This window comes from Saccoglossus kowalevskii, chromosome 15 (genome assembly GCF_978046115.1).
Source record: "Saccoglossus kowalevskii chromosome 15, keSacKowa6.1, whole genome shotgun sequence".
In the NCBI taxonomy this organism is placed as follows: domain Eukaryota; kingdom Metazoa; phylum Hemichordata; class Enteropneusta; family Harrimaniidae; genus Saccoglossus; species Saccoglossus kowalevskii.
This window is the reverse complement of record NC_140655.1, coordinates 10,200,636-10,220,075: the sequence shown is the minus strand read 5'-3', so window position 1 is coordinate 10,220,075 and position 19,440 is coordinate 10,200,636. Positions and strand designations below refer to the sequence as shown.

Below are 19,440 nucleotides of genomic sequence, written 5' to 3'. Positions count from 1 at the left end.
TTGATTTTGAACTAGAATTTCTTTATTTTGCAGCTTACATTGACCGGCCGATCTTCGACAGAGGAATATTGCTTCCGAATACCCTCACTTAATCGAAATTGCCTATCATCAAATGTGGACAGCACATTATTAAGCATGGAAATGTCCCCGAAATACTTTCGCGTTTGTCGAATCCCACGCGATGTTTGACGCGACTACGACGCTATGACCTTTGTTTGTCCTGTTTTTACGTTCGATTTCACGCATTACGCGTGATTCTCGCAGTGAACGGAAAATGGTCTATTCAACCGACAACCAGTTTGACGCCACGATTTCTTGCTGGAGCCCGAGTTCCACGATTGATTTTATTGCGTTCAAAACTGTTCCATTTCGAACTGCGCATGCACACACACTGTGGTTTCTCGAAATGCCAGGGGGGAGTTGCATGACACGATTGGTTGAAATAATCGTCTTATTTGCATAAATTAATATTCATGAGGAATGAAAAACTCGTCTTTTCAGTAAAATTGTGCCACAATGCTTTCCGATAGCATACATGTTAGTTCTAAATTGACTGATTCTATCGTTACGAGCTGAAAAAAATTATCGGAAAAATGATGTAAAGGTATTTTTTGAGACACGTTTTCGATCGGACTCCAGCTAACTGTTGAAAGTAAGCACAGGTTTTCTCTTTACCGTGATCATAGCAAGATACGAAATTAATGGAGAATGCAGAGGCACGTTTATATTTCACTCTAGTATTATTGCTTAAAATTGATCAAAATGTTTTCGGTGACTTTTATCAGTGACAAGTTACCTAATTAGCAGGGCGGATTGGCACGAGAGGGCGCCATCCGATCTGAATGGAACGTTTCGACTACGAATACTAACTGTCAGAAATAGTAGTCCGATGAGCGACGGTTATATCGTAATTAGTTCCAAATCACTGAGTCGAGTTCCGTCCAGGACCTCAAATGGGCCTAAAGGATGACAGACATAACACAGCCATTCGCTAGTAATCAGCTAATTAAGTCAGTCAACAGATACGCAAAAACAAATTTCAACACACCACATAGCTGCTGATTGGAAACGTAGTTATAGCGTTATCATATGAAACGTTATTATGATATAATTAATTACGTATTATTGTTATGTTATATTAATTTATTGTTATGGTCAACATACGTTTTTGAAAACGTCATTATGACATTTACAACTATAATTATGCAACGTATTTTTGAGACGTCATAAAAACCATCTGAAAAATCATGACATCGAAACATTTTCTAATTACATCATTATAACGTAATTTTTTACAATGTATTTATTATGTTATTAAATATCAGTTTCAATAAAAGACTGCATGCTGGTGTGACTTGCGGAGTGTGCTTATACGTGTTTCGAGTGTCTTTTCACGTTATATGGCATTATACAACACTGTGTGGTAACACAATTTCGTGGGAGTACTCCTTCTCAGCAAATTGATAATGGGAGTTTCGATTGAAGTGCACAGACAGAGAATCGGTCGATTTGCTAACGCATATCACAGAAGACAAAGGGTAGGCTTCGCAGTCGCCATCTTGGTTACAATTGGTATGTTTATTAACATGTCATTATCTGTAAAGTTGTGTTTAGCAAGGCTACTCGTTGTTTCGGGTAGCGTTGAACAGAATCCTGGTCCCCCAAAGCTAAGATCATCTGATGACAGTAGCGTTACGAAAGAAGACATTGCAAGTTTGCATCTTAAGTTAGACACGTTGTTGTCGGATTCCAAAGTTATGAATACAAAATTAGATGGCATGCAGACCCGGCTAAACAACATAGAGGAAGATATTTATGATATACGTCAAGAAATGAAGATCGACTCGGATCGTATCACAGAATTGGAAAAGTTGAAAACAGAAGTGAATAGTATAAGATCTAATGTCGAAAGTCTAAATCGTGGTCGTAGCGGTGAATTAGACAATCCAACAGACGTCAACCCAAAGCTGGAAAGATTGCAGAAAATGATTGTTTCGCTTGTAAAAGATAAAGACGACATGGAAAATCGGAGTCGGAGAAACAACTTGGTTTTTTTCGGTGTGTCCGGTACCGAAACTGAGTCGTGGAATGAATCGGAAATGATTGTAAAGGGTATTATTGGCGAACGCTTAGGAATTAACGATGACATTCCGTTTGATCGCGTACATCGAATTGTAAATGCGCCAGATGTCCGTGGATCGAAACCCATCATTGCACGATTTAGTCACTATAAAGACAGGGAAATGGTTATGTCGAAGGCAAAGAAATTGAAAGGGACAAATGTGAGTGTTGGTGAGGACTTCTCCAAGCGGCTACGAGGTATCCGTGCTAAACTTTTCAGCCATCGTAGTACGCTGGTTGCAGGAAACTCAAAACTAAAAGCATTTTTACGTTATGATAAACTAGTAATAACAGATGAAAATGGAAAGAAATCACGATTCAAAGTTGACGAAGATACCGGTAAGGTAGTGGAAATTATCCCATAGAGGCGTGGCCAAAGCCCAAAACAAATCGTTGACAAGTGTGTCCATGCTAGCAATAGTATCTCATTTTTAGTATGGAATATCAGAGGTCTTAGAAGTAAATTATGTAATACTGAGTTTATATCATTTTGCCAATCTGCCGATATCGTAGGTCTAATTGAGACTTTTTGTACAAACGATGTTGATCTGGCCATTTTAGAAAATTATATCCTGTTTACAAGTCACGCTACTCGGCATAATATTAGAGGAAGACCTAGTGGAGGCGTGGCACTGTATGTGAAAAAATGCCTAGCTGGAAATATTACCAAAATCCAATGTGATTTAGAAAATTGTATTTTTATTCGTTTTGATGAGTCGGTATTATCTGTAGACAAGGATCTTCTGTTTGGTTGCTGTTATATTCGCCCCGAAAATGCTTCTCAATATATCGATAAACTAAGTGGAAAAGTAGCAGAGTATATTTCAGGAAACCCAGAGTTGTATATTATGTTAATGGGTGATTTTAATGCCAGAACAGGTATCATTGCTGACTATATTGTGGATGACTCGATTTCTTATCTTCCTATTGAAAACACTGTTTACAATGCAGACAATTTTCGCATGCCACGCTCGTCAAAGGACAAAGTGGTAAATGCGCAAGGTGTATCTTTAATCGAGTTGTGTAAGCATTTTGATGTTCACATAGCCAATGGCAGATTGGGAAATGATTCGGCTGGAAATTTTACTTGCATTACGACAAACGGGGCAAGTGTTGTCGATTACTGTATCCTGCAATCATCTCTTTTCAGTTATGTAACCGATTTTGACATACCATTGCGTCATGAATCAGACCATATGCCAATTATTTGCAAGTTGAATTGTGTCCCAGATAAGTCTAAGGTTATGCAAACAAATCCATGTATTATGTCGTCTGCTAAACACGTTCGTTTTAGATGGAATGAAAAACACAGTGATGAGTTTTCACAGAAAATAAAATCCGAAGAATTTCAAAAATTAATTTTGGATTCAACTAACGCCTTGCCTGATGTTGAAATTGCTCTGTCCAAATTAAATTCAGCGTTGAAATTTGCTGGGAGAAAAATGAAAATTAAGAATGTCACAATTATCGATAAACAACCTAACAATCAGCCATCATGGTTCGATAGAGAATGTCATCAAAGAAAACGATGTATGTATAATAAGCTGAAATTATTTAGACGGCTGGGAAATGAGGTGAATTTAAATGAATTCGTAAATGCGAAGAAAAAATTCAAATTAGTCTGTAAAGACAAAAAGAAAGAGTGGCAGGCATTCATCAACGACCGTTTAAATGATGCAGCTATGTCTGGTTCAGTTGAATTATGGGAAATCCTGAAGAGATTTATTCAGAACAAAAGTAAATCATTGAATAACATCAGCTTGCATGAATGGTATGTCCATTTCAGTAACCTGTATAGTGTGAATCATGGCAAATCGAGGGATCATGTTTTCATGAATACAGTTGATGAAGCAGTTTTACATGGGGAAATTTCAGGGTTGTCCGTCCAAAATAATGGTGGGGTTGATCATTTGAACCAAGAAATTACGGAGGATGAAATTTTGAAAAGTTTAAATAAACTCAAGCATAGTAAAGCGCCAGGTGACGATGGGCTTCCAAATGAGTTTTTTAAATATTCGGCCCCAATTATTCTTCCTGTTCTAACCCTTCTGTTCAACTTTATTTACAATTCAGGTGACTTTCCGAAAGAGTGGGCATCGGGTGTTGTTATTCCCATATTGAAGCACGGGGGGAAAAATGATATAAACAACTGCCGAGGGATATCATTATTAAATGTTTTAGGAAAGATTTTTACGGCAATCTTAAATGAAAGGCTAAGTTTATGGGCAGAACATAATGGCGTCTTATCCGATTGTCAATCGGGTTTTCGAAAAAAATCACAGTACTATAGATAATATCTTTGTTTTGTATGCTATTGTGCAGAAGTATTTGGCTAAAAGGGGTGGTAAATTTTATTGTCTCTTCGTGGATTTTTCTAAAGCATTCGACAGGATAAATCATTCACTATTATTATATAAATTATTAACAATCGGTTTCCATGGTAACATGTTTTGTATCTTGCGTTCTATGTATAGTAATGTTAAGTCTTGTGTCAAATCTGAATCGAATCTTTCAAGTTCCTTTGAATGCCCGATAGGGGTCAGACAAGGATGTATGTTGAGCCCTATTTTATTTAGTTTCTTTATTGAAGAATTAAATTTGATGTTGGTTAACTCGGGAAATTTGGGGATTCAACTAACACAGGACATTTATAATCTGTTCGCTTTACTTTATGCAGATGATGTAGCCATTTTTAGTGACTCAATTCCAAACCTGCAGAATTTGATTAATATTTTATCGCTATTTTGTAGTAAGTGGTGTATGAAAGTTAATTTACAAAAAACAAAAGTTATGGTTTTCCGCAAAGGCGGTCACGCTTCACGAAACGAGAAGTGGTACCTTGAGGGATGCGAGTTAGAAGTTGTCTCCTATTATAAGTATTTAGGTCTCGTGCTTTCTTCCAGGAATATTTGGTCTAAAGCAGTTTCTACTTTAGCGGACCAGGCTGGGAAAACGCTTAGGATTCTTTCATCGGTATCTGTTAAACTTAATGGGGTTCATTTTGACACTCATTTCAAATTATTTGATTCAATTATATCTCCTATTCTGTGTTACGGATCTGAAATATGGGGATTTCAATACTACGACCAAATTGAAAAAGTACATAGGACATGGTGCAGGAGGCTTCTTGGGCTCCCTCAAGGTACTGCCAAAGAAGCTATAGTTGGAGAGTGTGTGGCCTAGGAAAGCAATAAATACTTATTATCAAAATGTAAATATCAGTATTGGACTATCATTAAATAATTTCCCATCAATGTTTTTATATACCGTATTTATATTGTTATGATAACGTAATAAAATGAGGCTCAATATGAACTATTTTAAAACAATGATACTGCAATTTTATATACTGCTATTATACTGGTCTAAAACAGAAACGTTATTACAGCATAATTTTATGACGTTCAAATCATAATTTTCACAAAACTGTTATATTAGTGTTTTGTAACGACTTGCCATTTTCAAAATTAAAGTATATTGAAATCATGTTTTATTTCATAGTTATAAAATTCTAAAACGTTATTATAATGAACGTATTTTATTAGCAGCTATTCACTGTGTTGTGTAGACATATAAGTTTTAAGAAAACCGAGTTAAGTCAATCACACTACATGTATATTATATTTTAAAAATGTAATTGTTAAATAATATTATTATTTTTCTAATGAAAACGTTATTATAGCGTAATTTAATTGCGGATAAATACCAGTACTGTTTTTATCTTTGCACCCCTATCCAAAAAATGGTATGTACCATAAGCTCATTTCTGAGCATGCTCAATCCGCTGGCTTTCCCGCAACGATAAAGCTTGTGGATATAACTGTTGCCGGCATTATCTCCATTCTTCGCACAGTAAGTGGTCAAATAGTTGTATAATCTATACAAGTTGTTCTCTAATATTAATATATATGATTCAGACAAAGATTTTACTCAGAAAACTATGATTATTCAAGCTTATCAATCAGAAAGATGGTTGCTACGGAGGCAGAGACCGGCCATATTGAACTTGCTGGCAAATTTGAATTTTGTTCTTCCCTGTGTTGGTGGTTCGGGGACAAATTGTATTTAAATGAACTTTCTTTCGTAACATTTCTTGCTTTGTTTGTGTTTCAGAATAATGTTGTTGGAAAAGGAAATTAAATGATAATATGTCCGAGTGCTGTTGCCGGAAAATCGAGATTTTTTTTTTGAAATTACACAAGTATACAACTCGTATTTTCGTATTCGGTCACGGTCCAAATTATATTACAATGTAATTTTGTGTGTAAATGGAGATATTGTATTGTTAAATAAAGTATGTATATTACTATATCAATTTATTTTTAATAACGGTATACAACGTATTTTATGCATCACTGAAAAACGTAATTATGGCATTATGACAATTTACATAAATAAATCACATGAAAAAGACTGTATTTTTCTGTTATAAAATACCATTATGATAATGTTTTTTAAAATGACACGGAAGTTATGACATTTAAAACTGTAATACAAGCATTTTTTGGCAAACGTCAATATGACGTACCCAGGGAAGATACATATGTGACATTTAAAAATAACAGTATTACAATGTTATAAAATTACGTTATAATTACGTTTTAAGAAAACGTTATTAGTATGATATTGCAAAGCATAATTATGCATGTTTTTGCAAACGTCATTATAACATAATTATTTACATTGTAATTGCATCATTTAGTAATGTTATAAAGTTGGACTCATTTTTTTGGTTATTATAACGTTTTTTAAAAACGTAATTTTGATCCATCTTATAACGCTATAATTAGGTTTTCGATCAGCAGCTGTGTACACGGACAGAACACATATGGCAGAGAAACCTTATCGAACGCAATGCGTCACTCTGTCCCTATCTCTGGACTGCATCATTCTCCCTATAACGCTACAATTTATCGATTAATAGGTAGAAGTCTACTCATAATTTTTGACAAAGTTGGTCATAAATTGCATGACAATGTTTATTGTGTAAAATCATGAAGTTATTGTCCCATTCCACCATAAAATAACATTCTTTTGTGTGTTACAGTAACGTATTTTGAGGAACTTTTCTTATTCCATGAAGCACAATATAAAGCAAAATTGCATTTCTTGACACTTTTTAAAACCCAGATTTTTTAAATATTTGAGGACAGCAAAAAGTATCCACGATTCGCAATATATAATTTTTTCAGCCTATGTGACCAAACTACAATTTGAGATATGGCGTAATATCTCTGTCATATGAAATCTATGATAAAAGCACTATAATATTGCCAAAATGGCCATTATCCGTTATAATATACAACCACTATTTTCTCTAAGTTAATGTGGTTCCGCCAACTTTTTTAGGTCAATATCCTTATATTACCCGTAAGTACAATTGATTAGAGAATGAATAAATTCTGGGTAATACTATTTGACTTCATGAGAGCGTGTTCGAATTTCATATAAATAAACAATGTATTTTACACGCGTTGTATACGTCGCTATGAGTCCCATATCCTACAGGACGCGGCGCGACGACTGCCGCCTTTTAAGTAGACTAAAATGGCAGCCATTATTAACGTCTTCACTACAATGGATTCAGTCATTTCTGTTCGAGTTCTGCTTTGGGTACTCACTAAACACAACTAACCTAGGGAGTACGTTATGTTCTATATCTGCTTAGGTACAGTGGTAGACAGTTGAATTATAACAATAAAACATTTGGAAAAAATAGTTTTGCGAACGCAAAACTACCATGATTGGGTGATTTCGCGGTTACACCTTCAATGTGCGATATATTTATTTAATTTAAACCTAATTTAAGGAATAAATGGCCCAGACTGTGCCAGTCTAGCACAGTGGCAATATAACAGTAAATTACATTCCCAGAGGTACTTGCGCCCAGAACACCGAAAGTATCTCTGTCACCACACACCGCCACACTACGCTTATTCTTGGCGTATTTTTGTTTTTAGAGGTTTATCATATTGATTTCTTCTTATTGGTAAACAAATTTTAAATTATCTTATTGATATAGCTGATAATGATCTTTGTGTGAACTTGAAAAAAAGATTAAATTGTTACAAGAATATAATTTCATCGCGGAAAGTCAATAAATTATACTTCCTCACTTTGAAAACAGCCAGAATCTGTAAACAACGCGTACGCTTTCGTCTGGTTCGAAATCGAATCCCTGCGTGGTAATGTTTTATTGAGCGTCTTTGAAAGTAGTACCACAGTGACGCATCGACTAATATCAACGACGAGCATAAGTTTGCGTGGTGGCAGAAATTTATTCGTAGAAATAGAACTCTGCGTGGGAGATTGGGGTAAATTAGTTACTTACTACAATAGTTCGGCATACATACTTAATATTTTAGACTTTTTAATTCGAACAAAACATCCCGCATGCCTTTCCGGTGACTTTACGACTTGACGATAAGTTGGGAATCTAATCTACGAAAATGCTCAATAATCTGTCGCTATGGCAATGACTCGGATATCTTGGAAGATACTATATATATGTCCTTATATGACGCTATATTACGTCAAATACCAAGCATAATCATTATTCAAAATTATACATTTTATTTATAATATTCTGTATAAAATATCACATTACTACATTATAAGTTGTACTGAAACTTGTGTAATAAATATTTGGGAATTAGGTGGTTTAATAGTCGTCATCTAGTAGTTCATCGTCGTCGTCGCCCAGTGGTTCATCGTCGTCGTTCAGTGGTTCATCGTCGTCGTCCAGTGGTTCATCGTCGGGGGTTGCTGGGCACATGTCATCATCTGGTGGTCCTGTGTCTTCATCTTGTGGCACAGACAAATACGAATTGACGGAATAACTGGAAAGCTTTTGGGAAGTAGCAGAGACTGGCTTCTTCTTCTTCTTTTTAGAAGTGTTCTCTTCTACATCGCCACCAGTTTCCTTTTTACTGTAAATCACCATACATATAATCGATGTTTGAATGATTGAATTTTACTTATGTAAAATAATCAGCGCAAATGGCTAAAAAAACAGCGATTTTGAATTAAACCTGTGAAAAAATGACGTGCGTCAATGAAATATATCTATTCACGATCGAGTTCCCGAATGGCGGAAATGCTTGAGTTCGACCAATTTGAATCGGACCATGAAACAAATGCTTGTGGCTATGTATAATATGATGTGTGACATGTGTATAAAGATTAAATGTGATCAGTCAAAGATATGTTTCTGCAGTGGAACTGCATTTGTTAAAATGGCCGCCATTCGGACATTTTCAATGCGATCTGGAAAAAAATGGCGTGTATCAAGGACTCATTATGTTCAACGGACCTACCAAGATTGTATGAAATATGTCAGAGATCCAGTTCCGGAATGACAGAAATGCTTTATTTTGATTTGCGTCACCCAGATATACCTCACTATTCGGTTGTACCATCATCAGTTATATTGTATTTGATATAATGTGAAATACCGAGTAAAGTGCTTATAAGTTTTTGTATATTAAAGTAGCATTTTGTTGTCTTATATGAGTAAATAACGTACATAACACAAGTCGATCTATGTAGTATCAGCATACTACTTCCTTCATATACTCATAACTTAGTTTCATTAGTGATCGAATCCATTATTTCTCATGATATTTTCGCTAGTTTTCGCGGTGTTCATTTATAAAACATCTCTTTATATTGTATATGCAATTCCGAAGAGAAGAATATACAAATAGCGTTAAACCATAGACAGTATCCTACTATACTTTCTATGGTTAAACTAGTAATAGATAAGATGGTTATGTTCAAACTCTCTATACAGACTACGGTGTATTAATTTTCCATTTGTACGGTGTGAAAGGTTCGTCAGATGTTGAACTGAGAACATAGACCTCACTCACTGTCAGTAAGTTTCGGGCAAACTAGCATATGTTGTTTTGATTCATTCATCTACAATTATTTATTTATTTAAAGGGCGGTAGTCGTCGCGCCACGCATGCGCGAGATATATGGGTCTCATATAAACAAAGATGGCCACTTTGACTGTTGCGCAGATCAACAAGTACAAGCTGAGACCTTACCAAGCTTTAATTAGATAATTTGTAGGTGATTGTAAGGTATCGAAGGAGTCACCGGCGGTAATTAGTGCAAGTCGCGCCCGGGTCAAACCTCATACTTGTGATTTGCATTAGAAAAGCGCATTGGATTATGGGAAAATCAATGTTTATCAATACAAATCTCGCATATGCGCAGCGCGACTACCGCCCTTTAAAAACAAAACAAAACCAAAAAGTTTATATACATACCTTAAAAAGTCTCTAACACAAAACACTGCGATAAAAGTCCAGCACATTACAGGCAGCGATAATGGAGCTATAATATCCATCAAGGCCAAGGACCCTTAGAAACAAAAAAAAATATTTAAACCAATGATCTGCTGAAGGATGTTTCGAAGTGAATGCTGGTAAACCGTGTGCGGGTACCTGTGTCACGTGGTATTCTTGCCCCGAGTACGCTATAGTTACCGGTAGTCGTCATTTTGTTCACCCTGTATCGGTAAACCGATTTTAAACAAGACGGTGAATTTAATGGCGGGCTAGGACAAAATATCACGTGACCATGAAACCTGCAAATCGTTTAATACCTAAAACAGCGTACATTATTTTGCCATGAAACAGACATGACAAAAACATCATCTATTTTCTGATCACATATTAGTGTATGAAACTCACCGCCATTTAGGTCACCAAGAGTAAAAGGCACAATGTTAACTGTGAAATAAAGACAAAAGACAACCATGAAATAAACACGTGTATTGGTGAAGCAAGATCCAACTAACGTATTTTATTGTTTCAAATTATTCTCCAAGATGAGTAATTTTCATTTGCTTGAGAATTACATGTGCGCGATAGTATAAAATTGTCATGGCAACAAAACTCGGGGTTGGTAAGAAAAAGGTATAGCGTGTCATTCATTCACACTGATGACGTCACAATGCGTTATCTGCATAAATACGTGGATTAAAGGGGAGTCGTCACCTGCGCATGCGTCAGATGGCCATAGCGTGTCATTGCGTTGTGTCGTCACCGGAAGCACTGTCCTAGCACAAACCGAACTCCGCACAGTTCGATACGCGTTACTTATCATCACTGCACAAAGCAGCTTGGCATAGAACTCATTTGCATATTCGAATATGTTCGAACTACAAGACCCTGTCGGTTAACAAAGTTATGATTATGTCACTTGGTTACTTTAAACTCTTAATACGACGTTTCACGCCCCGACTCCGAATAAAATGTTCTGTTAATTAGATTAAAATATACATGACTTGCGCTAGAAAAGTACAATCCTTTCCTACATGCCAAAGCATTAGTTTCTATTATAAATGACTAACTTTATAAACTTACTAGAACCTGTGTGTTCTATTGCTGTTTGACGCGCAAAATCGAACCCGTTCAAGCCAGAAATAGTATTGAAATATTCACCAGAATACAAGATGAACGGAAATGTTAGGAAACTTTTCTCAGTGAAATTAGTCTTTAATGTTTCTTTTCCAACTATATACGATAACAGAACGTTTTTTCTTCCAAGTTTTAATGTATCACGTGCGCCATTTCACTACAGTAACATTACTTTGCAAAACATAGTCCGCCATAAAATGGTTCGTATTCACGTTTTTACTGAGGTCTGACATTAATAAATAGTTCGGATGTGACATACGTTTTTTCCCCACTTTTTGTAGTACGTTTTCAGATGTAACAGGTACAAGAAAATGGCCGTGCGTAGTGAGGTGATTGACCACAAAATTGAAGGCTGCCTGTGGCAGAGGCACTATTACGTAAAGCGCAAAGGCATCTGGGAAGGAGATTGGCGGGAACCAGCCAAAAACCTGTGTCATATGACGCCTTACTAGCCGATTTTGCCTAAAATAGCGCTCCGCCGCCTCTTTACACTAGTGTTTATACACGGAACTTGATAATATTTTTTCCAATTTAAGTTGCTTTTCAATCACATATTTTTGTGAAATATTGTTTAGTGAGTGAAATATTAATGTCATAAATAATTCAATCTTCGAAACAACAAAAACTAACGCATAATAACGATAATCAAATTTGTGTGTGAAGTTCGAAAGTACCTGCTAACTAGTTCGAAAATAGAACGTCCTTGAACGCGATAAAATCACGCGTAGAACGCCTTCCGAAACAGACACTAGCAGCGTAAACTTATTGCTAATTTGGGCCCAGTTTGTTCTTACAAGTTTTCTAAGTTTTATTTATCATTATTGGTAAAAATGCCCCTTAAACGATTTGATATATCCGTAAAATACGTGCCAATCGACGATTGACTTCGAAACGTTCGAAATTTCGAACAAACTCCCGGCACACCTTGCGCGATATGCGTCAGATCGGTGTAGAAGACGCCGGCCTGCAGCGTCAATGGTGTCATTGTTTACAAACAAGTGTCTACCCATGAGCCTTTGCGTTTTTAGCGTGTGTTGTAATCGTCGCTTGGGACGACCCTCCCGATTTAAACATTATATTACGATAACATGGGTGACATGACAGATATATCGTTACGTTAAGGAGGCTGGTGCTACTGACGATAACGTAAAGCAATGTCTAAATATGAACAATGTATTACCAACCTTTCAAAAGAATCACATTCGTGATAATCGTTTTCTCATCGTGAGTTACACCGCACGCGTAGGTTCCACTATCTTCCGATACGGTAGTTTGTAATTCCAAATCACCGTGATCCATTAGTTTGTATTTACCTGTTGTGTACAAAAAACACAGTGTCAATAGGTGATTTTCCGTTCATTTGCGAGATCTCGCGAGTTGCATGAAAGACGCGCGTCGAACGACTGCCGCAAAAATCGAACGATTTGATTTTGAACTCGAATTTCTTTATTTCGTTGCTCACATCGACCGACCGATTTTCGACAGAGGAATATTGCTTTCGAATACCCTCACTTAATTGAAATGAATCGAAAAGTACATAATTAAGCATGGAAATGTCCCCCAAAATACATCGCATTTGTTAAATCCCAGGCGATGTTGACCCACTACGACGCTATCATTGTTTGTCCTGTTTTTACGTTCGATTTCACGCATAACGCGTGATTCTCGCAGTGAATGGAAAATGGTCTATTACCGGTGATTTAGGTGGACTACAATTGGCCAAATTGGCGTTCGTTTTAGTTACAACAACTTTAGTAGATAATATTCAACGTAGTAGTTACCGTAGAGACGGGCAAGGACGGCTCCCAAATAACAGTTTTCGAGCAGTTTTTTGGGGGGAGAGGGATTCTCGGAACCATTAAACTAAATAAAATCCAACCCATTTCTAAACCACAAATAAACATATCCATATTGATATCTCTTCTATACCCATATAGTTTTTACCCCCCCCCCCCTCTCCCGAGTTGCCCTGACGTGCCCGGTGTACGTTATTGTACCATCAGCCAATTCACTGGGACGCAAACTAGATTGTAGCAGTTTGAAATCGACTATATGTCACTTACCTTGAATATCTATAATAACATTGTTCTTCAACCAACTGACAGACGCAGTGTGATGGGTGTCTAGATACCAATCAACCAAGCAATGCAAGCGAACACCTTCCCCATCATATACGTGAGTTTCATGGATGAGAGTGCCATCTGAAATTTAATTATATCTTGGGTAAGCATGCAGTCAATAAATATCCATATTTTTTTTTAAAAAACGAATAGGATCTGCATTAACTGAAACATGGACATCGGCCCCATTATTTCAATTATTTACAATATTTCGGCGGCTTCATTTTTAAGTTTCGAGTTCAAGCGCAGCTAAACATTGTAGAAGCACATCATTTTGAGTTATTTACATTTGGTGGGGTTAGACGCGGAAATCGAACCCGTTCAAGCCAGAAATAGTATTGAAAGATTCACCAGAATACAAGATGAAAGGAAATGTTAGGAAACCCCTTTAATTAGTCTTTAATGTTTCTTTCCAAACTATATATGTTAGCACACAGTCCAGAAGGACGTTTTTTCTTCCCAGTTTTAGTGTATCACGTGCGCCATTTCACTGCAATAACATTACCTTGCAAAATATAGTACGCGGTAAAATGCTTCGAATTTACGTTTTTACTGAAGTCTGACATTAATAACTAGTTCGAATGTCACATGCATTTTTTAGGTGTAACAGCTACGAGAAAATGACAGTGAGTAGTGATGTGATTGACCACAAAAGTGAAGGCTGCCTGTGGCAGAGGTACTATTGCGTAAAACGCAAAGACCTATGGGAAGGAGATTGTGTTCTGTGTAGAATGTAAGCGCTGACGTCAGATAACCAAGGGAAATAGAACAAAGATTGAGAACGTGGTCAACCAATCGGAATGCTGGACCTATTTAGTAACCGGCCACTTTTGACTTGGTGGGAACCAGCCAAGGGCGTGTTGTGACCGTGCATATTGATGGCGCCAGACAGTCAAACACATCAAAAAACATGCAAATTGTCCATTGCAAAAACAGTTTTCCTACCAGCACATAGGTCAGAGGCACTGCAAATAGTGGAATCGGTTGTCTCACCGCCATCATCACATAGGGCAGGACAATGCCTTATACGTTTCTTCACCCCTTGGCCACATGTAACCGAACACTGCTCCCATTCTGTCCACTCAGTCGTTATTTCACCTAGAAAACAAATGTTGCTATAGTAACAGTGTTTTTGCGCATGTGCTTTGAATCAGTGTACTAATTTTTCCGTCGTTTCTGAAGTCTGCTAGGGCACCTTTTAATGTGATGATTTGAGCACCACTGACGCAAAAAATGGCTACCAAGCAGCCATATTTGTTTTGCTTACAATTTCCTGGTGCTATACGCACGTTCCGACTTCACGTTGGCGCTTTCCAAACGTTCTTTATTGCATTACATGGGGTTATGTAAATTCTTGTCATTTTTCAACTGTAGTGCAGTGACGTTCTGTTGTGAATTGGTGCCTACTTAATAATTTAATAGTATTTCTTAAAGATTATTTGAAAAATTTCAAGTGTTGTTGTTTGCGTATTGCTTCCAAGAATGTAATGCAAAATGAAACAATAAAGTTTGAATCACATTTCAATCGATAAAGTCGTATTTTGGTGATTATTTCGGGAAGGTGAAATTGCTCGAGTTGATTCTCTTTATTGAAAACCAGCCTAGTTATAATTACGTCAAAAACACTAAGTATCAGTTATAAACGAATTCCCAACTTACCTAAATCATGTGCTGTATCTTGACAGTCATCTAGTGAACACAGAGCCAACTCAGTCGATGACCCTTCTTCACACATGCCCTCTTCTTTCAAGCAAGACCTGCTGCGAAATTTTGTACTAGTTTCACACGAACAATGAGACCATTCACCCCAGTCACTCCATTCTATATCCAAACAACATAAAGGCCTATTATTTAAAACATGATCGTAAAAATAAAAGGCAAAACGTAAAAGGTACTAAACGTACTTTCAGTGATGATTGTATTTGCTATTTTAACGACATAACAAAATAAGTATTACTTGCAAACAAATCCTTTACAAAATAAACAAATTTGGTTTGTTTTCCTTCAAAAAACAAATTTTAGACTGATCATAGCACAACTTATTAATTAAAAAAGAGACTCCTTTTAAATTACGACACTCCCACGGTCGGAAACTTCATAATCACTGAACAAAATCAAAACGTCCACCGTGTTCCTCAAATATTGCGGAGATATTTGTGGACACGATACTCCATAATGAAGGCGGGAATCAACCAATGACGCTCCAAGGGGTGATGGATAATTGCGAACATGGCCTGATTCGTACATATGATGTGTCAGTTCAGTAACTACAAAGTTGAGTGATTTAAAACTATTTATCGTATAATGCGTGTTTATTTCAAGCTGAAGGATCCCCACCGGCGCACGCGCGGGAATTGAGTCTCAAGCGATGATAACAACACACGCTAAAACGCAAAAGCTCATGGGTAGACGCTTGTTTGTAAACAATGACACTCTATGGCCATCTGACGCATGCGCGGGTGACGACTCTCCCGCTTTAACTGTCTTTATATCAAGAGTATTGATTGTCGATTATCGATAAGAACGTTCTGAACTAGATATCCTTAGAACAACGTAGCTATTAATATTTTATATTTTTTTTTACCGGAGACATAATAATTCGTCGAACTGTGACGTCATGTCTGCTAACAAATGTCGCTAAATGGCCAGCACTAGCTCCAAATCTCGGGACACATGAACAACGTCGTTATTTTATCTCCGGATGGGAACGACCGGTTCTTGCCAACCGAGTGCCAACCAGCCACTGCATACCTCAAGCGCGCAGTCATATTCATATTCATATGCAAATATGTCAAGGGCTTCCAATAACATGACGGATTTCTTGGTCGTAGCATCGGAAATATGTATTTTGATGATACCCTAGATGGGAATGGCCGCCGAGATCTCGTTGAAAACGATAGATCAATGAGAATTGTTTTCCTCACTCGAAATAGTGCCATTCGAATCTAAGATCCCTAACAGCATAGACAGTTTAAAGTCAATCAAACCTGTTGGAATTGGTGCCATCGTTGTTGTTTGGCATGCTTCGATATCAGGGTAGCAGTTTTCAAGCTCGCTGATTGTATTACCATCACCAGGACCATCACATATTAAGTTTCCTTCTAAGTTGACCCCTGGCATGTATCCAATGGGTTCACACTCCTGCGTCCTCTGTCGCTCACCTTCATAGCATGTCTCCATGTGAGCGGTTGAACACGGTGACCATTCAGACCATTCACTCCATTGACCAATAACTATCCCCCAAAAATAATAATAATTCAATCGTATATTAGAGTTGTTTCATAACCCAAACTATTACGTAATGTTTTAATAAAATAAGGATTGAAATTTATAACACAAAATCAGACGTATGAGCACATTTCAACTTAAAAAATATTGACGTACATTTTTTGATGAAGGTTTGTCAATATAGTTCCAAAAATTAAAGTCTGTTGAACCGTTTTTAAACTTTGCGAATAAATTATTTTTGTATTCAATTATGTCATATGTGAAAATAAAATTGAAAGTCACGGACGACATTGTTGAAATTAAAATGAAATACTATAATAGTTGCTGACGTAATCCCAGCGCGCCGTGCCGGAAATTAAACAGAAATGTGTCAATGACTAGATACTGTTCAAGGTGAAGACGAATTATCGACTCGAGTATAGACCCTTCACCGATTCCATGGAACTATATAGTTCCATGACCGATTCCAACATGGCTTTATTATTGTTGTTATAAATCAACAGCGTCAGAATTAAACACATTTAGTTAAATGTAGGTGTTTTTTTATGAAATGAATTTCCTTGTATATAATAGGTTAATTAGCTAACCCCTCTATCCAATTCTTCGAGTTAAGAGTTATAACACGATATGAAGCTCCATTGTATAAGATATAGTACAGAGTTTGGACTTAGTTTTGTATGAAAAATCAGTACACCACCTGGGTTATAGAGAGGGTGCATGATAAGACCCGTGATAGTTGGTGCTTATAATCAAACCAATGTGTCTTAATGATGATACCACCGAATAAATATTGTATATTTTCTGTTAATACTATATATGGAGTTTCTGGGAAATTTGTTAAAAAATGTTTCTCAGTCCACTTCACAATATGTAGATTAATTGCAATTTGTAATGTACAAACCAGGTATGTAAGATGTTAATTTCAGTGCAAACTCCAATAATAGTTTATAAATACTGAAATTATCTGTATTCTCCAATTCGGGCATATTAATCGTCTGTTTGTCCCAAAATGTCCATTTTCCATTTTTTTTTCACTTTTCTTCGTTGAAAACCCACTATAAATACTGTCAATTTTAAATACTCTTAGACATCAAAACGCGCTCTGTATGATACTAAATCTCTTATTTTCAGCATATGTCACCGAGCAAAATGTTTTCTTATCATAGGAAACAAAGCTAAATTCTCTAAAACAGACAAAATATGCTATTTTCACTCCATTTTGTGTATCGATTTTCTTCAAACCGAGTAATGCGACCCTATATTTTTAAACCATTTTCTTCATTCTTGATATATCTAATATGTAAAAATAAACAAATCTTACAATATTTTCACTTTTGCGTGGCGTTCTACCTTGCCTATATTAAATTTCAGAATGTTCAGATAAATCACTGTTTCATTGAAATCGTGATTTGTTCCATTTCAGAAATGTAACCGAACGATTAACGAATATGTGTAAAAACCAGTGCGAAAATTGACCGATTGGATATACAGTAATTTAGTGGACGTCAGATAGGTCACAAAATAGTAGTTGACACACAGACCCCGTCCCCCACAAATTTCCATGCTCAGTCTGCTAATGCCAGTCACGACTCATTGTGTGTTGAAACAGCGAGAGGAATGGTCCTTTGATCTGAGTTGAGAATTAATACTTTATGTGTCTTTAACAACTGATGCTAAGCTGGGAATACCATCTCAGAAGCAGTTAATTTGCTCTTATGATTTGTGCACAGGCGGGAGTCTCTAGTAAATATGACTCATATCCTCTGATAAGTTTCTATTTTCGACCAAGAAACATTTGACCATTTACAGTGTGGGCTTTGCATCATGTATTCTTGTTACACTGATTAGTGAAATACTATAAGTGATGATCTTATTGGTGTTGCAGAAGGATGGTTGAATACCGTTTATTGAAATTAATAATCCCCAGAACAATTTTCAAATATAGATGAGAAATCATAGTACGAAACCAATATATAACTCATTCTCGGCAATGAAATAAAGAAATGTATTTATATTTTAATTATTAATAATGTATTGCAATACAACTGGTTAAATTTGAAGGAAATTATAATATGAAATATTCCATTAGTGACACTTCTCGATGGGCGTTCCGGAAATTCTGGAAATTGTCAAGTACAAAGTGTAGTCAAGTCAGAAAGCAAAAGATAAAAACAAAATAAATGTCAGTGAATAATTTATTTTTTAAACTTTTTAAATCTCATTTATTAGGATTTCCGCATGAAGTTACACGTTATCATTATAGCAAGGAAAAATAATAATTTCCTTTTTCCAGGTTGTATAATGGATTATATAATTAATATATCATGGGTATTTTTGTGAAGTGTACAGTTATGTATTACCAGTAAAATATGCACACCATTAAAATGATAAAAACCTCAGATGCAACCGTAGTACACATACAAAGTAAACAAAAATTATCGAGAGCGATTTAGGATTAGTTTAAATTTTGCCAACATGCTGGGACATTACCGGTATCTATAATTGGCGGTGGGAATTGCCAAGCCAGTTTGTAAAACTGT

At 36.3% G+C, this 19,440-nt stretch overlaps 1 protein-coding gene across 1 annotated transcript; it reads right to left on the bottom strand.

Annotated features, from left to right (window-relative positions):
* Window positions 1–8,705: 8,705 nt before the first annotated feature.
* Window positions 8,706–10,486, bottom strand: LOC146733915 (uncharacterized). The gene is made up of 2 exons (XM_085508276.1): window positions 10,398–10,486; window positions 8,706–9,050 (listed from the first exon to the last, which is right to left on the bottom strand). The coding sequence occupies exons 1-2, from the start codon at window positions 10,475–10,477 to the stop codon at window positions 8,783–8,785; spliced, it is 348 nt and encodes a 115-aa protein (XP_085364402.1). The 5' UTR covers window positions 10,478–10,486; the 3' UTR covers window positions 8,706–8,782.
* Window positions 10,487–19,440: the final 8,954 nt, after the last annotated feature.